At 45.0% G+C, this 25,731-nt stretch overlaps 1 protein-coding gene across 1 annotated transcript in view; it reads left to right on the top strand.

Annotated features, from left to right (window-relative positions):
• Nucleotides 1–24,708, top strand: part of SASH3 (SAM and SH3 domain containing 3) — a 516,850-nt gene extending 492,142 nt beyond the window's left edge. The window contains exons 7-8 of the mRNA XM_069612974.1: nucleotides 9,343–9,493; nucleotides 23,100–24,708. Of these exons, the coding sequence (XP_069469075.1) occupies nucleotides 9,343–9,493; nucleotides 23,100–23,290 (342 nt within the window). The 3' untranslated portion in view covers nucleotides 23,291–24,708. The remainder of the gene's footprint in view (nucleotides 1–9,342; nucleotides 9,494–23,099) is intronic.
• Nucleotides 24,709–25,731: the final 1,023 nt, after the last annotated feature.

Here is a 25,731-nt window from a genome sequence, read left to right as displayed (position 1 = left end):
AACAGGGACTTGCAAGGGTGGGGGCCAGTGCCAAGGAGTGGCTTTGGCTGGTCCAGTGTGTAAAATGGGAGAAATGGTTTTCATTGTGTAAAATCAACAATATTTACCCCCACACTAGTCGTTGTGGGATCTCTGGAAATATGTCCACTCATTCCTTCTGGGCATCCCAAAATGATGCTTGTGGGACCTACGCAACCCATGTTATTTAAGAAAATGTAATATGGCCCTCCTTGTTTATGTGAGAGAGATGAAAGGTTGATTACAAAATGCAAAATATGATTCATATGCCACCCACCAACGGCCATAGTGTTCACTGATATAATGCTGAAGTAAATGAGGAAAAACTGTAGCTCTGCACATGAGTGACCTACAGACACACGATGAGGCTCATGTGAGTCACAGCAAAATATAGGTTTCAAAAATGCATTCATATTTGTCAAAACATGGAGATTAAGGGCACTTGTCATGCAGTGAGATTTCTATGTCCCCGAACCAGACCAAGCCCCCCTGTCAAAGTAAGATGATGGAGGGGTCTCCTCCCCTGGTGTCCCAAAGCACTCCCACATTTTCTGGACCTATCAGCACACAGATGGGAGTGGACTAGTGACACTCCACCAATCCCCTCTCACAGATCAGGAGACTTGCCACTAACCCCTGAGGTGTGCTGCTGCCGAAATCTGGAGAAACATCTCAGCATTAACAGTGAGGCCTAATCTTGGAGAGGACCCAGTAGACTTAGTATCTGACTTGGGATCCCTTGGAGGAAAGAGGAAATCCTTGACTGCCCCCATTGGCTGATCCCAGCAGTGGTGCTCTCACTCTCCCTGATGTCCAGTCCAGACCTCCATTGCCTTAGAGAGTTTCCCATTGAAAATACCCTCCCCTGTTTGTCTGTGCATTTTAAGTCATTGCCCCATTGAAGAATCCCCATTTGCCTGTGTAAATCCTTAGTGTATTTTTCTAAGCAAATCAATTAATTTTGCCATTTATTTCACCGGATTTGTATTGTTGGAATTCGAAGCCAACCATCTTTTCCCAGTGTATTGTGAACAGGTATAGTCATAAAGTGTTGCCCAAAAGAATTAATCCCATTGTGATCTGAGAAACAAATTTGTCCCTGTGTTTCATTTGTGCCTTGCTAAATGAATGTCCATCTGCAGCTGTAGTTTCCCATTGCATCTGTCATCCTAACCCAAAACCGATTTTCCTTTTACGAGCTACCCCATTTCCCAGAGCTTGCCTGTCATTTTAAGCATCAGTAAAAACAAATTCCATTTGCATTTTCTTTCCCATTGAAATTGTGCTCAACATCCCAAAACAATGATTTTCCCCTTCGGTTCCTCTTTCCACATTGTGAGGTAAAAAAAAACGAATTTCCATTTGCCTTTTCTTTCCCATTTCCCATGTGTTCAATATCCTAAAACAGATTTTCCCCTTGTGTGCTGACTAGTATTCTCTAAAAGCCAAGCCTGTCTTTCTAAGTATAAGCAAATGAATTCCATGTCTTTCTATTCTTTCCCATAAGCAGTTGTAATAAATAATTAAAAACCCCATTCTTCCATTCCGCGCGTAAAACACATTTTCCCATTCTTTGCTTGCTACCCATATTGTTTCTGTGAACTGTATCCCGAATCCGATTTTTCCCTTGTGTTCCCACTCCTTGCCACTGCCTTCCATCTAAAACTGACAACCCAAATGGATGTTTGGGGAGCAGGGAAGGTGAGGGTTGCTGGGACTCAAACGTCATTTTGTGCGCATGTACTTTCCTGTTTGTTTACATTCATTTTCTTGGTGGGTTTTGTTCTTTGATTGTAGTGGTGAAAGAAGCAAAAGGAAATCGTTGTTACTGTGAATTTTGAGTTATCTCATTCATTATACTGCTTCATCAAAAAGGATATTTTGTTTTTGTGTTGCCACAATATTGTTGGCTGATGTAAGCTGTTTATTCTCATTTGACATTAAATAATACATTCATAAACATCTTATTGATACATACCGACCTGGTTCCTAGCCCATTGTGACACAGGGTGTTTGTGGAGGTTGGGTGAAAGATCCCTGTCTTGCGTGTGCCATGTAATAAACCATGGCAACACTAGCCATGGCTGAAGGCCATGGCTCTTGTAAGGAAGGCATGATATCAAACAGTAAGACAGACACACGTGATCACAGTTCAATGGTGTTTATTGAACGTCCATTGGGTTTGGAAATCACCTATCTAATCCTAAATCTAAACATGGGAGCAAGCTGACACCATCAAATAATAATAACGCAGTCATAGTCGAGTCTGTCAAAATAAAAGGGTCTATACTAATAAACCTATTGACAATCCTTACATCTAAGTACAAATACTGCAGGAAACAATGTCATGCAGAAGAAAAGTGTTCAAGAAATTATACGTCAGGATATTCAAGCTGTTGACTTCCCTTCCCCACGTTTCAGCAAGGGACAATGCGGCACACTCGAGCTTAGCAAACTCTCTGGCTTCTCTAGCACGAGGATGCAGTTCAAAACCTCAACATCAGGGCCTTCTGTGCCAAAGTCTCTTTGTTATTCAAAGTCTCTTATTTCAGAGGCCTGATGCAACACAACAAACAATAAAGTACTGTTCTTCTTAGGATTTCACATGTACAACTTCTCAGGTGATTTTCTGTTCACCTTGGTCCTCCTCTGCCAGGCCCAGAACCACTTTAACACAAAACCTTAAATTGTTCTCCCCTCGTGGGCTCGGACCAAATATATCTACTAAGCTCACAGAGACCCTCGATTGAGCATCCACATGGTGCCGGACCACTCCGTCAAAAGAATTGTATCTTGCTTTAAAGTTCCATCACTCATCAGCAGTTCAACTTTACTTGCATCTCTTGTCACCCGAGTTTTAACAATGTTCGTTCCAGTGCTCGCCATACAATGTTGCTGCTTGCAACCTTGGCTACAACACAGATCGGTCTTGTATTGGTCTCCCCAACTCACTGGCTGTGTTGATTTCACTGATGCTGCGTTGTTCTTGGAGCTGCTGCTGCTTCTCCCTGCCTTGATTATTGACGCGGGAGGACCCCGGCTTTCTGTGACACACTATGCAGGATTCTTCTGCCTGGTTTCCTAGTATTACACTTTGTATTCTCGAGGTTTCTAGAAAGTAACGGTTCCTTGTTGAAAAGGTCAAGGGAAATTCCCTGCTTGTGATCCCCTTCTGTTTTGCCTTCTCCTTTCGTCCGGCTGCCATCTCAAAACTGCTGTTTTCTCATGTGCTTTGCCTCGCTCAGAGTGTGCTCTCATGCTCCGCCTTTTGTCTGTTTGGGGAAGGTTAATGGAAGTCAGGTGTGTGTGATGGTCAGTAATTGCCTGACCTCGCCTGACCAATGTATTGGGACACGTCAGGTATACTGCTCGGGTGTTAGTCTGTTTTCTCCCATAGCAAGCTGTACATGTGAAAGGGTTTGTATTGTAAAAGGGCGGGGGTAGAGTTCCTAAATATCCTACCTGGTAGGATGGGGTAAAGGTGTTATAGGGAAGGGGATAGGGCGTCTCACCATCCAGTGTCCCACACCCACACTGGTCCACCCCACGAACTAGATCCAAAAGCGATGGACGTGTCCTGGCCACCTGAATGACAGGCAGGGGCGTTGCTAGGGGGGGCTAAGGGGGCTATAGCCCCTGATCTTTTGGTTGTAGCCCCGGATAGAATCTCAGGAGCTACAGCCAAAAGACTAGCTAGCCCCCAGTCCCAACTGTAACGACATCAGCTTAGCCCCGGGTCTTTTCCAGACCTAGCAACTCCCCTGATGACAGGTCCCTGGAGACTAGTTGGTGAGACACCGTCTGGTTTCTCACGTGTCCTTCCCCTATGAAATGTAGCTGCATCTGTTTCACAGGGAATGGAAATCGAGGTTCCTCTGGTCTTTACCTTTTCGGTGCTCCACAGTGAAACAGTAGGGTTACAGGCCTAGGAACCATCGCATGACTCAAGGGCTCGAGACCTTTCATTGGCTTATCCACACTAATGAAGAATGATCTGTGACAAGTGTGAACTTCCTTCCTAGGAGATATTTTCTTAGATGGGTGATGGCCCATTTGATGGCCAGGGCCTCTAATTCTAGCACAGAGTGGTTTTTGTCATGTGGGAATAGTTTTCCAAAGTGTGTTATAAGATATTTAAAACTAAGAAAACACACAGCATCCGGGACTGTGAACTGTCTCCCATCTGTTCAGTAACTGGGACGGACCCTGCTTAGCTTCAAAGCAAGGAAAGGGCCAGCTGCTCTAAGTGATCTTGTAACGTGAGCTCATTTATTAGGCAACATGGCCTGAGGGGGCCCGGGCCTCTTCCTTGCTTTGAAGCTAAGCAGGATCAATCCTGGTTACTGCATGGATGGGTGCCTGTATGCCTATCATGTCAGTGGGCTGTGCTTTTTCACCCCAACATCAATGTATCTGTAAAAATCTATATCTTTTAACAAAAGCTTTTTTCTATAGCTCTGGATGCAGAACTACAGATACTCTCAGCTATCGGTAGTCATATTTTAGCCACGAATATTGGAAACATCGTTGTAAGAAAATGCTTTCCTGCCCCCCGAGGTACTCACTAAGTGTCCCCCTCCTCTGTGCCTGCTCCCCACACACCCATGAGGGCATCCTCACCTCCGCCTGCCCTCTCGCATTCCCCCCACAACATACGCCAGGTTCCGTAATAAAGTTTGCGATGAAATGTCAGCTATTGATGGATATAGCCGAGATAACAGAAAAGCTTGGTGTTTCAAACTCAGTGTCTAGACCCCTTCCAGCTCTCAAATTTCACTTGGTTTCCTCTTATGCAACCCCCCCCCACTTCTAGACTGATGGCATTTCATGTTCTTGCATTGAGAAAAAAAAAAGATGGTGGCTGTTTATCCAAGATATAGCTATCAATTTTGGAGAAGGGGCACCCCTTTCTCCATTAAATATTTAAAAAACTTCTAGACGGAATAACTCCAAACCACAAAAAGGCGTCAAGTCAACACTTTGTGCCCAAGTTGTTTTGAACATGGTCTAGTTCATCCAGCGGTTTAGACTGTGGGGTACAGCAAAAATGTACCTTCTTTGTCTATAGAAAAATGAATGGGAAGTGCCCGCAAATTGAATATTTTGGTTTTTTTCTTAATAACATTTTTTAATGAATCTTTTCCAAACATTGCAGTCCAAAGGGGCCCACATGTCCCTAATTGGCTTCAGAATTTGTGCCACATCTGCCGCATGAGTCAAAAGTTATTAGCAATTCTTTATTCAGGTTTTCTATGGGAGTCTGACTCACCTTAACTAAAGGGCAGAAACCGCTCTACTATTATATATAATGTAAATGCAACTTAAACTTTAACAAACATGTTTCCTACCTAAGCTCTAGCTGTACCTACATGGTACAACTGCTATGGCAGATACCGCCATATTTGGCAGTAGGAAATAGGGCCTTGATAGACACAGCTACCATTACTTCTAGGCTTGATTAGTGTTATGGGCTACTAGTTGGCACCTCACAAGCAAACGTGAAGAAATTGCAGACTATTTAGAATGGGACTGTCAGAGCTGTATGCGGCATAGGGCGTAGAGACTGTCTCCAATGCCTGCAAGAAACTACACTGGCTTCCTGTCCATCAGAAGATTCACTTTAAAACATCTTGTCTGGTGTATTATGCCTCGCAGGTATTGCTCCTAGCTATCTTGGCCCCGAATTACGAGACAGCCTCAAAGTGGAACGCTGTGGTTCAATAACAAGGACCTATTAGTGCAACTGCGTTTTAAACTCAAGAGATTTGGAGACCTGAGCTTAAATGCCTGGGGCCTGGGGCCCATAGGTCTGGAATGATCTGCTCCATTTTTTTAGACAGCTTCCGTCGACTGCCCAGTTCAGGAAAGCTTTGAAAACGTACCTGTTTGATGGTGGAGGAACCTAGGTCATCTTTTCTTCCTCTACCCCCTTTTTTCCTTTACTGCAGTTCACTGCCATGGTTTCCCTATTTGTGTTCTGTGTTTGTATTGTCTGTGAGCGCTCTGTGGCCTGCGGGCGAGTTGGCGCCTTATAAAAATTCTCTAGAATAGCATAGGAATCAGAGCACGTTTATGCACACACAGTTAAATGAAATATTTCCACATTTTTGCATCACAGAAATGTTTTTATGTTATGTTATTGCAATTTGTAAAGCTCACGGTCACCCAGAGGCATCATGGAACTAGAAAAGGAGGCTGCTCAGCCAAGAGAGAACCAATGGAAGACCAAAGCTTAGAACAGTTAGGTTTTCAGAGCTCTCCTAAAACCAAGATGGTCGGCAATGGCTTTCAGTACCGGGGGGGAGACTGTTGCACAGTTTGGGCGCGGCAATAGAAAATGCTCTGCCGCCGAGCCTTTTCCGATAAGCTCTAGGAACGATCAACTGGTTAGAGCTCGCAGAACGGAGATCCCGAACCGGTATATATCTAGTGAATTTAGTCTGTAGAAATTCAGCACCCTGGGCATGAATAGCCCGGTGGACAATGCATAAAGACTTGAAATGGATTCTCTGCTTCACCGGCAGCCAGTGAGAAAGATGTGACTATCCCCCTTGTTATGGAATTTAGATACTTTGGCAAGAATATGCATGTGATATCTCTGCAAATGTGTACTTTCAAAGGGTGTGGGTCAATTAAGTATTTGACCTTCCAAAAAGGCAGAAGCGGGCTGCATTACTTCTCAATACCCTTACCAAATGGAAGGCTAACCTATTAATAGTGCTGTCGGTAGATTGCCCAATTATAGCATTGAACCAAAAGAAATGATCTCACCTCAGACTAACTCTGCTCTGGGAATGTTAGAGGGCTATATATGTGACTGGGAAAGCATTCAATACATTCAGATAAGAAATTCCATACCAACAACCATACACTTTGAGTTTCAGAAAAAGAGTTCCAAACAGACAGAAGGTGAGAGGGAGACACAGAAGGGGTACAGAGATATGGAAACTAAAGCAGATCTGGATTTGGAGATATGGCATGAAGACCTGATCTAAATTGGAACAGAGCAGGGGGGCTCTAGTACCCAGATACAGTGCCTAGAAAGGGAGTGAATTGCTTCTCTGATTTCTACTTGATTTAGCCCTACAGAGTTCAAGACAATGGAGGCCCAAACGTGTGTGCTCCGCCCCTGTCCTGTTTTATAGCAAAGACTTAAAAATGTAAGTCAAAATGACAATTCCATGTGTTTCTTAAAAGGTGTATTCCTTTTCTAATGTGATCATGATGTAGTGAACTTAGTTCCCAGGTGGTTGCAAGCGATAGGGTCTCATTGAATATGCAATCCCTGGCTAGCAAGCAGATTTCTGATCTTCAGCACTGTGAAAAGTCTAATTACATGTCCTGAATGATCATCTCTCTACATAGTCCATAGGCTGATGGGCAGGGCCTTGAATAGGAGGAATAGGATCCAGGAAACCTTTGGTTTAAATCAGGTTTGTTCCACTTTCACTTGTCTCAGAAACAAATGTTCTGTAAAACCAACCATTTAATTGGTCTTGACCTAAATGCATCATAGATATTAAGGGGTCTGACCATAAGTCAGTACTTTGGCCCCATATTCTTGAGAAGCATATTTTCTACATAGTGACTTTTCCAAAGAACAATTTTTAAGTGAATTAAAAAAGGCTACATTGCGATTGTATGTTCAATTATCAGATTTGCACATATTTTAAAGGATTTTGTAATTGATGCACTTGTCATTCAAAGTGAGTGAAAATATTGTACCAATATATTCTTCAGAATAATCATTCACACAATGACTTAAATGCTGTTGCTATGTTAGAATATATCATGTAATTTCGGTTCTTCGTGGTTTATTAATTCTGATTAGAAAGATAAATACAGTCAGCCTGCACTGCACATTGTTTATGTTTAGTGAAAGTCTGAATTCAACAGCCGTGGTTCAGGGACATTTTCATGTATTGCGAGGTGGGAATCATCTGAATTGAAACCATTTTCTATTTTTAAATAAAAAAAATATTTTTACAAAACAGTTTGCTTTTTTGCCAAGCATGTGGGGTGGAGATTGTTATATTTTGGAATTATTAAAATGAGGTTTCTCTCATCTGTCAACAAATCCAATACAAATAATTGTATGAATCTTGTTTTGGGGTGTGTTTTATTTGCCCTGAATGGAGTTCACCCATTCCAATATCCTAACATATGCACTGATTTCCTAAGATATTTCAGATAAGTGGCCTCATCGCATGAGACAGCTAACCCGATTTACACAGTCATTTGCCCTTAAAATCTTGCAAAACAGGGAACAAACTGAAAGTAATTTCATTACTTTGACTATCAGTAGGGCCTATGGAGTTCAACTCTTTTAAATAGACGCTGGAATCTGTTGCCTTCTCTTCCACCATGAGAGTGTAGTCTATCTTGAGCAGCAACGGTCCCATTGGAATTCCGGGTTGCATCGGGTTTGATATTCACAGGTAATATCAAAGAAAAATGTTTTTTTACAATTTAGCATTGCTGGCTTCTTGTTAACAGCCTGCCATGTTAACTTCTTGGGGAAGGGTGATGTTCAATAACTCAAGTGCTTTACACAGAATGATCGCCGCATGCTGGAAATCGATGATTAATTAAAAAAGGAAACCATATTTTCTTCTGAGTACTTTGGGGTTTATCTGAAAGCTTTGTTTGGGGAACTAGATGACATTAAAACTATGAAGGAATGTTTCGATAACAAGAAGTCACTGCCATCGAGGAATGTGTCAGCCATTCATGATTTTCTGTCAAATTGTATGTGTTGCATGAAATGTCTAATATGTCAACTATAACATTACATCATATGACAGAGGCGCCACCTGGTCATATTCAGGGAATCAGCAATACATCTTTCTACAGAGGGATGCTAGAATGTTTTTTTTCTTTTTTTTAAAGGGATTAGGGTTTCGGATTTCTGGTGCATTGTTTTATTACATTACTTTCAGTTTTAAACAGATATTTGTGGGCCTCATCTCAAACTCCTGCAACATTTGAAATATTTCCCTATCCTCATTAATTGAGAACTAGCACATGATAGATTCTCATTGTTGTAGATTGCTCAAAATACTCATATTGACCAAGACAGTTCAACTTTGGGTATACCTGTTGTGCATACATGGTCTGTTTACTGTGATATTGAGGGACTGCACTGCACAGCAATCGCCAAAATTATACAGTTGCTCCTGGGGAGACACACGTATAGCAAAACACATGAAAGAATTGGTGTTAACAGCTGAGATGTAAAGTTTGCAAATCTATAGTGGCCTTTTAATAGTACCTATAATGCATTCTTGTGTTGGTAATGCTCTGCTTTTTCCTGCTTTGACACAGGAGCACATATCCACACTCTTACTGAATGGCTACCAGACTTTGGAAGATTTCAAGGACCTGAGTGAAACCCACTTAAAAGAACTGAACATCACAGATCCCCAGCACAGCGCCAAACTACTCACTGCAGCCGAATTGTTGTTGGATTACGACAGTAAGAGTGAACCTCTGGCAGCCAAGTGTAGTTTTCTCTATATCCTTAATCAGCAGAAGAGAAATAGACTGAAATGTTTATGTCAAGAAATGTCCTATGAGATTTGTATCACCATTTGCGCTTTCGTTCACTTCTATATATTTTGGTGGTAAAAAAGATTATTACCATGAAAACCTTTTGAGGGCAGGGGATTTAAAGGGAATTAGCAGAAAATACAGGTTATACTTGTGTAGGAAAAGGAATCTATTCAATATGAGATGTGCTGCTTCGGTAGAGAACATGATTGGGATACGGAGGGGCAGCGAGCTAGGCTGATGTGTTACAGTGTGAGCCTGTAATAGGTCTTAAATGCTCCCACTCATGTTATTGGCTCTGTCTGTTTGAGATTCTTTCTCAACTGTTAAGGCCTTCAAGGAGGGTTTATGAAAATGGGATGCATCTGTACACCTAATAAAGTTGCAACAGTGGGCCCTACCTATTTCTTATAGCATGAGGAGAATGCAGTACCAGCTGAGTATGGATCAAGGTTTATTATGCAACTTGTTTGGTGAGTATATCAACCAGTCTCCTCAATCCTAGTAGAAGTCACCATTTGAAGTTATGTGGAAGCCCAATGGAGTGACTTCATTTTGCATCAATGTACGCTGCCTGAATGTATCCATATGGGTTGACTGTCATCCCTTACGGCAAACCTGGTTGTCAGATGACTGAAAGGTACTAACACATGAACGCATCCAGGCCAACCTCAAGCACATCCTAGCCAACTGGAACAGCAAAAGAGGCAGCGGTATCTCTGTGGCGCACAAGGAACACCTCTGATTCTCAACTTCACACCACATGAACATCTTCAACATTTGGTTCGAGGATCGATCAAAATTAGCACCCAAAAGCTTAACCTCCCACAAAGTCAGCTTTTATCTCAAACAAACGTCTTCTGATGGCCGTATCGTTGATGCAATATTTTGTGAAGAAAGCATAATAACTAACTCCCTTTATTTAGGTAATATGTAAAGATCTTGATACAGTTTGCCATCCCAGGCCAAAGTGCTGACTGCCCATTCATTCAACTACCTCTACGAGAAGCTGTAAAACTAAACCTGGAGGAACTCCAACAAATTCTGGAAGAGGCCAATCCCAACCCCAATGATCTGGAAACCTTACTTCATTTTAGTGACACTAGAAAACTGGATAACCCAAGCACTATACAACTTCCTCCCAGTTAAAGGCCATCACCTACTCATAAAAAAGACCTTAGCCAAATGTTTCACACCTCCCTTCGAACATTGAAAAAACATGGTGGAAACACTACACCCCACAGGGCACGGTCGGCTACCAAAGACAGATCTGTCACTACAAAGCAGAAATCCTTAAAACAAACAAATTATACTATTTCGACCTAATCAATTATGCGCCTCGTCCAGAGAAATATGTTAAATAAATCATTAATGACATGAAAAACCCTGCTCTATGCAGCAAAGTATGTTCACCCATACAAAAACTATGCCACAATATCACCAGCCTTTTCAGAAGCAAATCACTAAGCATACAGCAATCCTTCAACAAAGCGATAAGGAATTGAATTGGAAGCAAAATTCAAACTATGTTCAATGTCATTCAGCCTACCAATGAACAGCTTTAAATCAATACCTGAACCAGACTTCAAATTATTGGTGAAACCTAGCAACATAGCCGTGTCGCCAATGAATACTTGAGCCCTGAATATCTACAAAGCGATCCTTAACAAGGAAACACCATCCTTCTACTTTTGCAATTCGATTAATTGAAAGAGGAATTGTACAAGAAATCTTGCCTACATAAAACCATTTCTTATAAAAACAGCTGGAGACCCAGACGACCCCTCCAACTTTCGTCCTATCTCAAAAATACCAGACCCAGCCAAAATGCTAGAGAGCTACATGTACAGCCAAATCCTGGAACATGTAGAGTCTTATAACTGAAAGGATTGTTCACAAGTTGATTTTAGACCTATGTGAGGCACCAAATCGTCTCTCATTTCCATTTGGGACAACCTCACATGACGACATCACCACAACACTCGTACTCCTCAACATCTCTCCCCCTTTTGACACGATTAACCACAGTACACTAATGAGAAGGTTTGAAGAAACAATTCTCCACAACATAACGCTACAATGGTTGAGATTATTCCTAACAGGCAGATCAGGTCCAAACCACAACTTGTTACCGATGGAGTCCGCCAGTGATCCAGCCTCTCTCCCCACCTCTTCTACATCTATATGACCCTTTTGATGAGGATGACAAAATCTTTTGGGCTCACCTGTTACAACTATGCGGATGAAATGTAAATCATATACAACATGACTAACAACAGAAACACCAGGATGACGACCACCCACCTAATCTATCTTTCTATTTTGTTTATAGTGCCACACACCCAAAGGCCTCTGAGCATTGACAAGACAGATATCAAAACATAGAGTCAAACTCTAAAGACCAGCAATTTCTTAGTCTTTACCCTTATGAAAGAAGTAGGTCTTTACATTTTCCTTAAAAAGGACCAGTGAGGGACTCATCCTAAGGAACAAGGGCAGTGCATGCCACAACATCAAAGCCCATACATCAAAGCCGATGCCGCCACACCTTTTTAGCTGAAAGCATGGACATACCAGGTGTGCATCCTTTTGAGAGCACAAAGCTCAAGATTCAAGAGCTAAGATGCACGGGGCACAAACACGACAGACATTTGTATACAAGAGAATTTGCTTTGTACCGCACTCTGCTCCACAGGAAGCAAATGTAGCTTCCGCCAAGCCCCCGATAAATGCACTCACTTCTCCAGCCCACCGACTGCACTGACTTCTCCATTCTGGGCAGTTTGCAATCTCTTCATGTTGTGCTGTGAGGTACCAACTAACAAACTATTGCAGTAGTCAAGTTGTGTGCCCTATTCTGATCTGATATGTATGGGCGTATCTGCCACAGCAATCTGGTCATATATGCACATGATGAGCTCAGGTGTGCTAGATTCTTGTTTGATGAAAGATAGACTCCCAGCGTTTTAACGTGCTCTGCCACATGAATTACATTACCTGCAGTCATAAATTGACTGTACTGCGGGTCCATCTTCTTTAGCCTTGCATTAGTTCCAATGATCAGTAACTCAGTTTTCTTGTTGCTTAATGCTAAAGAATTAGTTGCCATCCATGACTGCAATGCCAAAAATCTTGATGGACTCTTTTCATGTCTTCCAAGTACACTCCAAAAATGAGTGTACTTCGAAGACAGATTAATGATGATAATCTGGGTGTCATCAGCCTCATTAGCAAATTGAACGCCCGGACTTTCCAAAAGGTCACATAAAAACATAATATAAATATTACATAACAGGGTGGAGAGGCAGGATCCTTGCAGAACACCGCAATTCAGGAGTACAGAGGAGGATTGATAGTCATTTTTAATGACTTTCGCTTTTCTAGCCCCCAAAAAGGATCTAAACCACATTATCAGAATATTTTCCAATTGTAGTAAGTATATTAATCAGCAGCTCGTGATCAACCAAGTCAAAAGCTGCCGACAAGTCAAGCAGCAAGAGTAGTGCAATCTGACCATTGTCGATCATTTTTGACTTTAGGTCAACCCGGACAAAACAGAAATAATGATAATCTCGTCTCACGCCACTTCTAAAACATCACCTTGACTTCAGAAAAGAGTAACTACCCTAAATCACCTAAAGTAGCCATGCATGTTAACAGAGAACAGACTGACTCTGGACCCTCAAGTCAACGCAATAGTCAAAAAGTGCTTCCACCATCTCCACTCTTTTTGACAAATGACTCTTTTGCACACAGATTATTGGCTGATTGTCTCAAGAATTGACTACGCAACAGCATTTACCTAGGTATGCCGGACTGTCTCACAAATAAAGTCACGGTATCCAAAACACATCACCTATACAACTACTCAGGCTCAACAGGAGGAAGCACAAAACCCCAACTCTCAGATCGCTTATCTGGCTACGACTAAATAAAAATCCATGTCAAGACCCTCTGCACTTCCCGCAAAGCACTTGAAGGTCCAGCTGCCTATTTCCTCCAAAACAGCATCTCACTCTACCAACAAGCCAGAGACCTAAGGTCAAGTATACAGATACTATTATAAACGAAAGGATTTTCCAGAAAAAGAAACAGTGGTTTCTGCTATTTCCGGTGTTGTGGACAAAAACTGGAATGCACTACCAATGGAAATCTACACCCTAAAGGAAAACATGAAATTAACAGACAGACAGTTCTTCCAGGAGCCACCAAGCCCAGCAAACATTTATCAGTAGTTTGACTTCCGTGCACAGGTAAAACCTAAGGGAATGCCATACAAGCTCCCGAATGCTCTGCATAGAACACATTGCATGACACTCAGAAACTGATCAAAACTAGAAAAATCAGTTCAAGGCACCACAAATACTGTAAGAGAACACCTTCCCTGTCTCCCTGAATATCTGAATCTCTATACCTCAAAACAGGACATCTACACCCATCAACCATTAAAGCCAAACTCCTCTCACCATAAGACAAGTGACAGCAAGGTCAATAATGTAAAGCACATCGGAAACCACATCATCTCTACCCACCTTATGACTAAACCTCAATTTCTTTCCAGATACTCACCACATAAATACAAATGCAGCCTTTCATATACAGCTTTAAAAAAGATCTGCTCCCTAGACTTTGATAATCGCAACCATAGACCTCTAACTACAACTGACATACTCAGCCCCTGGTGAACACAGTCTCACATTATAGGCACGAGGCTGCCCCTCAGGACACAAAGCTGCTGATGCCTCCCACTCCTCACACCTAGAAAACTCACAAACACATAGAGCTCTGCGTGCTTCCGTTCTTCAACCTCTATCGAAAGCACCACTGCAATCTCAACTTTCCTCTGCCCCCAACTACCCAACCCCACCCACTCTCTTGTAGATGCATCTGAGCGCCGGAGACCATGCAAATGGCAGTGGTGCACGGTTGAAATCCTAATAACATAAGAAATACAAAACATTGTTACCAGAGTGTGCAAAGAAAGGTTTTCACTACCCTGTCCTTTGGGCCCACATACCATCAGAGTCCCTTGCACCCAGAATCAATCGTGCTGATTATATTCATCACACTGAAGGGTGAGTATTCTGAAGGAGATCAATAGAATGTTCCGGGCATTCTATTGCAGGAAAAGGAGGGAAGTCTACAGCTGGCCTGGTCAGGGCTCTCCGAGGTGCTCCTAAATCTGCAATCAGGGAAGAAATTATATAATTAGCTGGGTTGTGTGCATATTATGGAAAATGTCCACACAGCTCATCTACCTCTGAACATTTCAGGACATTGCTAAAAAAAAGAAAATGTAACCTACGAAAGGGATGACAGAAACAACTACGGCCTGATTTACAAAAGAGTTTTACAATGCCACGTTCCCATTGGAAAAAGTTCTGTAAATTAGGCCCTTAGTGTTTTGATTCTATATAAAAGCTGCAACAGTGACACTTGCCTTGCAGATCTATATGACGCATCTACAATATATGTGAATGGTAGATGAAAGTTAGTGCAAGTGGGCCGGAGGCTACCTTGTTACAGTGTGCTTGAGACAAGGAACCTGTACTCACTTTACTTACATTATGAAGCATACAATGGCCCTATATGGCCATGGAAAGGGGGGTTATGGCCTGTGTATTAAAAGTTATGTTTGTGGGGCTGAATTTATTTTATACTACATACGGAGGTGGCTCCGAAAATCTGTCAGCAAGGCTTAAAGTGTTCGCAGAAAGATTGCATGTGTTTGTATATGGTGTGGATTACATATCTACTTATTTGAATGTTAAGATTGATAGCTTATCACAGATACCATTGCCAGACTGTGACTATTAGGGCGATAGGAAGGACGAGGAGGAAGCAGTTACTGTTGTGGGTATTGTATGTGTCAACGGTGTCAGAGGAGACTTTGATGGAGGCCAGACGCAAAGATAAGATTTTACAAAATGTTATGGAGTACACGATTATGAGTAACCCAAAATATACACCTGTAAGAATGGAGGTACAGCCACACTTAAAGTGAGCAAAAAAATGTTGATGGAGTACAGCATGTACATGTTGTTTTAGTGGTTCTTGCCACCCATTCAAGTAAGGTCCAGGGTTTGCAAGTGGCACATGAAGGACACATCTGTGCTTTGCCAACCATTCCAGTGACGTCCAGCGTTTGCAAGTGGCACATGGAGGTCACCTCAGTGCCTTCCCCATTAAGAGACAGGTAAGAGGGGAGTACTAGTAGCTAGCAACCAGAAGAGTTTGACTTGAACCAACTCAAAAGAAGAGATTCTAAGACATCCGCGGTAGGGTAGAAGAGCTAAATCCAGCCCAGTGAAGGGCCTTTATTTAAGCAGACCTAGCACCCTGAGACTGATAGCCAGTCCCTGATCTAGTGTACAAGGATCTTGGGAGGTCACACCAGTGTTGTCTAAAACACTGACAGTCTCAGGGGAGTTTTAAGTGTGCCAGGACACTTCTTGATTTTGACATGTCAGGAGCTCTATAGCCTTGATGCTCTCCTACCAGGGCAAGACCTGTTTGCCCTTGGATTTTCTTGATCCTTTACAGATGGAAGACCTGCCGCCTTCCCTCTTTGACTTAGAGTTCCTTCTAGATATAGTGTACTCCTTAACTAAATACTCAATGATAGCAAAATAGGTTGCCATCTTTAGTCATATGTAATTCCTATCTCAGGCACTCCAAAGAATCAACAATGGGTGTACGAGTTTCCCCTTCAATGTCCTTACAAGATACTTCCCACAATGCATCACGGCCCCCTTTGCTAACACAGCAAAATAGCAAGCCCACTGGAAATGACCATAGACATCGACATCGATCAACCTTGACCTTGATCTCAGTGGTATCCCCAATAGCATTGTCAGCAGGTCCTGCAGGAGTGATTCCGCTATGACGTCAGTGATCCACCCCCGTAGGTCTTCCCAATATCCCTGTACCGTGGACCGTGCCACCACATATGCCCTCTCGATCCCACCTGGCCACACACCTTCAGGCACCGTGGGGAAGCCCCCGCAAACATCTTAGAGATCCTGAGGGGGTCTCTATGCCATCCCTGGAGCATTTTGAAAGTGTGCTCTATAGCGTCCATAAAGAGGTTCCTGTGAAAAGCAATCTTGCATATTTTGCCCCACACTTCCTCTGAGAGTTCCTCCCCCACCAGGTCATTGCAGTACTGTTGGCAACCCTGCCTATCTTTTTTGTCACTAGTATTCATAATTTTGTACAATTTGGACACCATCCCTTTCCTGCCACTAGCTGAGTCTAGTACATTCTGGAAAGGGGTTAACGGTCTGTTGAATTTCTCCCCCCACTTCCGGTCGCCCTTCCGGTCGCAAAGGCTTCCCTTCAGTCTGAGGTATTCGAAAACTGTGATCCCGCCGTCTCCCAAGGCCTCTACCACTCCCTTATACGTTTGGAATTCCCCCCTTGGAATAGCTGTCCCACCCTTTCCAGACCTTTCTCTGACCAATTTTGCGTGTTCAGGAAACCTCTGTCCCCCAGTTTTATCACGGGGCCCCAGAGCAAGACCATCAGGGAGGGCCATGTTGAGAGATTCTCTGAATATGCGCCCCCGCTCCACAGGGACCACAATACTCCTACAGTGGGGTGGTCGAGTAGTCTTCATGGAATGTCCTTATGGGGTGCCCACAGGAGGTCCCTCACCTTGGCCGGGTGCATGTCCATATCCTCTAAATAGGTCCAGTTTGTACCCATTTCGTCCCGCATATGTTCCAGTAACACTCAAAGCTGGGCAGCTTTATAATATAGATGGAAATCGGGTAGGCCAAAGCCCCCTCCTCCCTGGGGAGGTTTAGAGTGCATCTCTTGGTCCTCAGGGTCTTGCCTTGCCAGATAAATCTTGGCACTGCTGTCTGGAGTTCTTCAAAGGTAGCTTCATGGACCTTCGTGGGGAGGGCAGTGAACAAGTACAGTAATCTCGGCAGGATATTCATCTTTACCTCCGTCATTCGGCCATACCATAATAGGATTATGTTGCCCCACTGTTTCAAATCTAATTTAATGGTGTATAGCAACGGGTGATAGTTGGCTGTTGCTAGAATCGGTAGGCTTCTGGTAATGGGTACTCCCAGATATTGGAGTGCTATTTTCTTGACCCTGAACCCTAAGAGACTGTTCATAGGGTCTAGAACCGGGTCCTTCAGAGAGGTAGGAGCTTGGATTTGGATTTCTTAATTCTCAAGCCTGAAAAGGCCCCAAAATTATCGATAAATGACAAAAGGGCCGGGAGCGTCGTGAGGGTGTACACTAGATATCCCAAGATGTCGTCTGCGAAAAGAGAAAGTTTGAATTCTGCCTCACCCCTTAGAAACCACTGTATTCCCGGGTGGTTCCTCACAGCTATCACCAGGGGTTCCATCGTAAGAGCGTATATTAAAGGGGACAAAGGGCTTCCCTGTTTGTGCCTTGTGAGAGGCTGAAGGGGGTCGTAAGTTCCCCATTCACCTGCACTCTCGCCTCAGGGGCACTGTACAGAGTGCCCACCCATTTTCTCATGTGTTCCCCAAATACAATTTTTTGTAGAAGCAGCATCATATACCTCCATTCCACTCTGTCGAAGGCTTCCTCCGAGTAAGGGAAAGCTGGCTGGGATTGAGTTCAGTCTCCTGTGCAGTGCATAGTGGATCAGGTCAATGATCTTCTGGATATTATCCGACTCCTGGCACCCTTTAATGAAGCCCACTTGGCCCCCGTGGACAAGCGTGAGCATAATCCCCTCCAACCTCCTCCTGAGTACCTTTGCCAGGATCTTAACATCTATGTTTAGCAGAGATATTGGGCGGTAAGAAGAGCATTCCGTTGGGTCTTTACCCTCTTTTGGTAGGACCACCATAATGGCTCCCATCATTGTTTCAGGCAAGATGTCGCCATGGAGAATTGCGTTAAAAACCATGGCTAGATGTGGGGCCAGAGTGGAGCGATATAGTTTGTAGAACTTCACCGAAAACCCATCCTCCCCTGCTGCTGTAACCCCCCTCATTGCCTTTATTACCTGAACTATTTCCTCCTCTGATATCGGTGCCTCTAATCTTTCCGCATTGTCCTGCGCGAGAGCCGGTATGGATAGCTTGGGTAGGAAGTCTTCTATGAGGGCTTCATTTCCATTAAATTCTGATTTGTAGAACTTTTCATAGTACTGCTTAAAGGCCCCCCGGGGTGTCATATCTCAGTGCTCCTTTGTCAGTTTTCGTGGCTTTGACCATTTCGCTTTTCTGGGGCTCCCTCAGTTTCCAAGCCAGTATTCTATCCACCCTATCCCCTTTTTCGGAGTATTTTTGTTTGCGGAACAGTAGGTTCTTTTCGGTCTTGCTCAAAAGTAGATCCTTAAGTAGGGTTTTATACTGGTCTAGGGCCACGGCTTGGTCTGGGATGATGGACCCACCCAGTGTTCGTCCCGGTTGTACTTCTGCTATCCTCTCTCGTAGAATCTTTTCCTGGTTGCCCCTTTACTTTTTTTTGTGCCCCTACTTTTATTAGGACCCCCCCCGAATGGTAGACTTAAATGTGTCCAATAGGATGTGTGGGCTTACCTCCATTCAACTCAAAGTATTGTGTTATGTTTTCTAGCACCGTTTGGGCTGTTACAGTGTCCTTCAACAGACAGTGTCCTCCCCATTTGTCGGCGACGCCAACCTCCCATCAGTGTGACCCTCCCCAGGTCATGATCAGACCAGAGGACCGGATCCACCCTTAGGTTCTGTGTGTGGGCCAGTAAGGCACCATCCACCAGGATGTAGTCTGTCCTTGAAAATGTTTTGTGTCTGTTTTTGAGTAATATGTGTATGGGGGATCTCCTATGGCTGAGCTAGGGAGCGTATCCTCTAGGCCCAACTCGTGGTTAATTTTGCAGAAACTCCGGGCTGCGGGGTCGTCTATTGATTTGGATATCTGTGTTGTCATCCTCTTCCTGTCTCTCGAGGGGTCTATTACCATATTGAACTACCCTGCCACTCTGAGGGTGCCCTCCGTAAAAAATCTCAATGTCTCCCCTACTTCCTCCCAAAATGTTGCTTCACCCTCATTCGGGCCATACATCACTGCCAGAGTAATTGGGATTCCCTGTAGACCTCCTCTAATGAACAGATATCGGCCTTCCGGGTCCTTAATTGAGGCCTCCGTTTTGAACCCCAGATCGTTAGCCATTACAATCGCCACTTCCCTTTTTTTGGTTTTATAGGAGGCATGCAACACTTCCCCTATCCCTCCCCCTTGAATGCCCAGTTCTTTTCCCTTCTCCCAATGGGTTTCCTGGAGGAAAAGCAGGTCTAATTGTGCACGCTAGAATTCTCTGCATAGGAGAGATCTCTTTGTAGGAGAGTTCATCCCCCTGACATTTAGGGAATCTATTTCCAGGACGGGCAGTTGATCAGCCATTGCATGGTATGGGTCTGTCTCCTTCCCCACCTTCGTTATGTATTCATGGGAGGTCCCCGTGACCTGTTTCACCTTGCCATTGTCATGCCGCTGGGGCCTGCTGTGTTCTCAGAACCACTAACTCTGTTCTCCCTCTTTCCCCCTCCCCCTTGGCCCCCTCACCCCAGGTAGAGCCTATCCCCAACTGCCCATAGTTCCTTCCCTCTGTCTCCCCCCACCCACCTCCCTCTGCACCCAGCCAACGAGTTCGACCATTCCTTGAACTTGACTGGACCACCAGTGCGCCCACTTCTTCAGGGCCCTTCTTTATACACACCTCATATGTAGAGCACCCATGTCCCCCCCCCGGTCTTGGATCCCCTCTACCCCCCTGACCCACCCATTGTGATTGTCGCTTTTATAGCATATCCCCCTTCGATGAGTCCCCCCATACTTGCTGTTAACCTGGGGTGTGAGCCATCTCCTGGTCCTGTCCTGGGACTGTTCCCTTTGCCCAGGCCGTGTCCATCTTCGCCCGTTGGAGCTTCCTGGACTGTCGTTGTGGGGTGGTGAGGGGGTGTTCAGTTTCTTAAATTTTCTCTATCCCAGGATCCGCATCCTGTCCCTCGTGTTTCCTTTCTCGTTTCTTGTTCCCACAGCTTCCCCGGTGGGCTGTCTCTGGTTCCCTGTAGGGTGCAAGTACTCTCGGATTGCCCCCTTGATGTCGTCTTCGGTGACCAGCCGTGATATTTGGCCCATGTATTCGAAGGACAGCGAGAAGGGGTAAACCCAACAATACCAGATCCCCTTTTCAGGTAGGCTTTGTGTCAGCGGGTTACACAGACATCGTCTGGCCAGGGTAACCGCAGAAAGGTCTTGGCAGATCGATATTCTTGCATTATTGTATGTGATGGTGTTGCCGTCCTGGCCTCCTCCAAAATGTTTGTCTTTTCTGCGTAGTAGTGAAAGCGCACCAGGATGGAGCGAGGGCACCCCGCTCGGCCCCCTGCCCTATGTGCCCTGTTTATCATAGGGTCAGTTGTTACCTCGTTCCCAAACAGAAGGCAAATTACATCTTTTACCATTCAACATATGTCCCTCTCCATCTCCCCCCTCCCCCTCTGGAAGGCCAAAGAACCACAGATTGTTTCTCCTTTCCCTGTTCTCGAAATCATCCATTTGCAAGGCCCTCTCCTCATCCTTCTTTTTCAGGACGGACAGTCTGGTGTCAATCTGCATTTCCAAGATGTTGACTGACGACTTGTGTAGCCTCTCCTCTACCTTGTCCAGTCTCTGGACCATTTTCGCAAGCCTGTGCCCGATGTCTCTTATTTCTTGCAGTATGGTTGCAATATCTCTTTTTGTGGACATGTAGTCTTCTGCTTTTTGCCCAGTCTGATCCATTTTTCTTCCTGGGACCGGATTGCCTCAGTGCCCTGTGACTTCTTGGAAGCGGAATTCCTGAAGGGGTGCCTTCCGTTTCATTCAGCTTCGTTGTGTATGCTATTTCTGCCTTTCGTGTGCGGGGGCCAGCTGTGCGGGGTGGTTCCTCCCGCCTCCTCCCGGGTTTGGCAACTCCCATCCCTATCCGCACACTGCCCTCACTGTGAGGTTCTTCGATGATTTGGCTCCCACCAAGGTGGGCACACGCCCCATTGGTGGTTCCTGGGGGCCCTCACCTTTGCCGGATTCACTGGATATCACTGGGGGCCCGGGGATGGAGGCCTCCACTTCGCCTTTTCCTGATGCACAGGTTGTAGGTGGGGATCAGGTCCCTCTGTTCTGAGGGCCCGAGTACCGTCTCTTTCCTGTTATGCTGTCCTTAAAGGTCGCCACCCGGGACCGCCTGGTCCTTGTAGCAGAATGGGGTGGCTTGTGTGTTTTTTACCCCTCTTCCCATCCTTGAGGCTAAGGCCGGCCCACTATCGCCAGGTCTTGCGTTGACTCTCAGGTCTGTGCCCCCCGTTGTTGGTGTTTCCTCTGTGTGGGCACCCGGTCCAGGGGTTAGTCCCGGAGGCCCCCACCCCAATCAGCCCTTCCAATGGGACCTTGTGCCCCCAGGGTGTACGGGAGTGGGGGGTACACCTCTCCTCACCTCTCCCCCTGCCACTTTTACCTTGTCGTCTCCTTATGTAGTGTCTTCTCCCCTCGGGGGCCTCACCCCTGACTGCTCTCAAGTGAATTGTGCTCCAATTTGTTTGCTCTTCTTAGCTTGGCTGGCTGGGAGTAGCCAGACCCTCCTGCAGGGCTCTACCCCTCTTAGGGGGGTATGGTCCCTCCCCCGTAGTATGATTGTGGGGTCCCCTTTAGGTGGGGCACGCGTTTGCTTAGCCGCCAGTTGGTTGGTTCCCTGGTTCCCCTTCCTTGCTGGGGGGTCTTCTCCTCGCCGCTGATTCTCGTATTAGGCCGGGTTGATGACTTCTTAATTTATTTCCCCAGGGGGGGTCTCTTTCCTTTATCCTGTGCCTCGGGGGGCCCATGCCCAATTTGTGCGGTCGGTATCTTGGCTATCCCACCTTTCCGAAAATCCCCAGAGTCGTTGTCCAGATGGGGGAGCCCCTTCCAGTCCTTCTGGCCATCTATGTGTTAGTGAGGGGGGGTGCCTCCACCTTCTTGGTTCCCCACGGTTCTCCCCGCAGCCCTGTGTTGATCGTCACTTCTTCGATGCTCTCAATGTGAGGAGCCCCTCCCCCAAATGGCCCGGGCCCTGGTGTCCTCGATTTATTTATCTTTTAAGCCATGTGGCCGCAAATATATGTGGGGGGAGACCCACCTTAATTACGACCCTTACCCACCCACCACATATATTTTGCTACCAAATTGGGCCGGAAAAATTTGATGGATTTGGCTTCGACCATATCTCCAAGCAAGACATCTGTGGTTGTTTGCAAATAAATAACACTTTTTCTTCTTCTGCTTCTTTGTGTTTCATGGTTTGCTTTCCATTAGAATTGACAATGTGTGTCTCCTTGCCCATTGTTCTGTATCCAATCTTCTTTGTCTATCTCAAACAGACATTTTAAAAGTGCTTTATCTTTTTGCCTTGCACTTTCATTGCACTTGTCATGTTTAACCCTACGTCATCAAGGCTTGGAGCAATGTAGTTCTTTGAACATCATAAGGTTCAAAGTCCATAATATAATGCTGTTCTGATTTGTGTATTGCAGCCGGAAGCGAAACTGAAGATGGGAGCAGCAGTTCAGAGAGCCGCCCCTTGACCTCGGAACACAAGGATGACGGTCCTAGAGATTCTGGCTGCTATGAAGGCTCTGATAGCATGGAACATAGCAGGGAATACCCAGAAATTAGCAGTGTAGAGGAGAAACTACTCGGCTTGTCTCTGGTAGGGTCCCTCTGAATTGGGAACTCAACTACAGAGATCATTAGGAAAGGACTACATGGGCATGCCTTCAAGCCTCTTCGAAGGACATTCCATCAAAGAAGATGAATTGAAGAGATATCAAAAAAACTTGTTAGTGTGCAATACCTTGAGGTTGCTAATGCTTGGGAAGCTCATGTGTATATACAATGCACTGATCTGGATATTTTGGACAATTTCAGACAACTATCTTGCTGCCTACACAGCTAAGAGCCGTCCGGGTCTGTGGTGGATGCATTTTTGTGTGGCAAATGTTCCTTGCTGAAAAACAAGCCATGCGCTGTGCTTAAGAGTGAACGCTCCGATTCACATTTAAATTCCAAGCTGCATTATGTTTCAGAACTGCTTTAAGAAAAGTGTGCTTTTTAATGTTTTTTAATGTATCAAACTATGGTGGTTCTGCACCCGCCAAATGGGGGGGGGGTACAGAAAACCAGCTTTACACCATAGAAGACAACGCTGCTCTCAATAACCCATGTCCTGTAAGTATGAGAGCAATCTACCCGGTACAAGCACTCCGCTTGGAGATGGTTATGCCATAGTCAGGTAGTTCTTGTCCATCACATGCCATTGCAGCGCAGTGCAACGCATAGCAGACATTAGGAGAACCAACAATATACAGAGTTGCTTATACCAAATGAATGGGATCTGTATAAAACCGTCACACCTTCAGGCACACTGAATAAAGGCAGGGCAAAATACGTGAAGGAACTCAACAACATGATGACAATTCCAGCTTAATTAAATGGGAACAATTGTTAGGAGGTAGAGTACATTAGTCTCCAACTAGGGCAGATTTTGTGGACTACAGCTCCCTAGCAGACGAGCTCAACATGCGTGTTAAGATCCACATATGGTAGAATGTCTTTGCCATCCATTCTGATGTCTGTGATAGACTCACCTTCTTGGAGCCCAAAAGGTGGCATGATTGTAGTCCTGCAGAGTAGGACTACAATGAAAGACAACCGCAAAAAGGTTAGAACTGGCATTGGCATTGCTATGTTGTGTTCAAGTTGTTACTTTTTGTCATTGAGCTTTTAGAGATATTTAAACTGAATTGAGTTCACCTCTGAATTATGTTGAAAAGTTGAAGGAAAATAAAAAACTAGACAAAAATACTAAATATTTCACTTATTACCCGTTATGCTAAACATTGTCACAACAAATAACTTCACAAGGTTACTTCTCTGTTATCGACTATCACTTTTGCTCTTCAATCACTCATTCACCTTCAAGTTCCATTACCTGAAAAGCTTCGACAACTGTATCACTTTTCTTCAGGTACCTGGGGGTAGATACAGACCATGACCCAAAGACCGAGCACATGCAGAATACACAGAGAGTAGAGGACAAGATAGAGAACTGCCTCATTACACGGAAGGCGGTAAGGGTTAACGGTCACCGTTAATGGCAACGGTGACCGTTAACCCTTACCGCCGTACTACGAGGTCCCTTTGCGGGTTGGAGGATTTAACGCCTGCTTCTTGCAGGCGTTAAAATCCAACCCGCTAAGGGACCTCGGAGCTAATTACGGCACCGCAAAATTGCGGTGCCGTAATTAGCGCCTTCCCCATTTCCATAGAGCCCTATGGGGAAGAAATGGGAATGGGAAAGGGCAATGGCGGAAAGGGGATTTACCGCCCCTCCAACCTTGGAATGGGGCGGTAAATCCCCTTTCCGCCAAGGCGGTGCCGGTATTTTACCGGCATGAGCCATGGCGCTAATAGCGCCATGGCTCACCGCCTACCGTGTAATGAGGCCCGTCTTTCTGGGCCAGGCTGCTATTGTCGATGATGGGTAGAGCAGCCCTGCTTAAGATGGTTGTGCTACCGAGACTCTTTCACTGTTTTGTCAATGTCCTGCACGATATCCCGAAAACTGTTTTTTGGGAGGTTGAACGGAAAGTGTAGGAGCTTCCTGTGGCGTGACTCGAGATGCAGAGTGGCGTTACAGAAGCTGCACAACCCGTACAACCCGTACGAGCAGAGAGGGATAAGGGTGCCCAATTTCGAGGTATATTTTGTTGCTAGCCAACTACAATTTATGACCAAATGGCGGACAGATGAACCATCACAGGAGTCACGGTTGCTGCAAGCAGCGGCAGCCCCGTACTTTCTCAAAGAAGTGGCATGGACAACTGCACCTTGCGAATCTTGCTCGCATCAACTATTGAAGCTGGGATGGGAGGTATGGCGATGGGCCTGCAAGCTGCTAGGGAGGGTGGAACCATATTCTCCACAGATCCCACTGGTCACACTGTATAGTGAATAGAGAAGTATTGGGAACCCAGGGGAATGGCAACAGTGGGAGATGTGCTGAAGGAAGGGATGCCACTAGACTTCAGTGAACTGGTGGCAGACCCTGGGCTACACCTGGGACAACATCTCAGATGCTCCCACCTGCTAACCCAAATTAGGTTG

The sequence above is a fragment of the Ambystoma mexicanum genome, chromosome 5p (genome assembly GCF_040938575.1).
Source record: "Ambystoma mexicanum isolate Mex_15411 chromosome 5p, UKY_AmexF1_1, whole genome shotgun sequence".
Classification (NCBI taxonomy): Eukaryota; Metazoa; Chordata; class Amphibia; order Caudata; family Ambystomatidae; genus Ambystoma; species Ambystoma mexicanum.
This window is presented reverse-complemented; position numbering and strand designations above follow the sequence as displayed.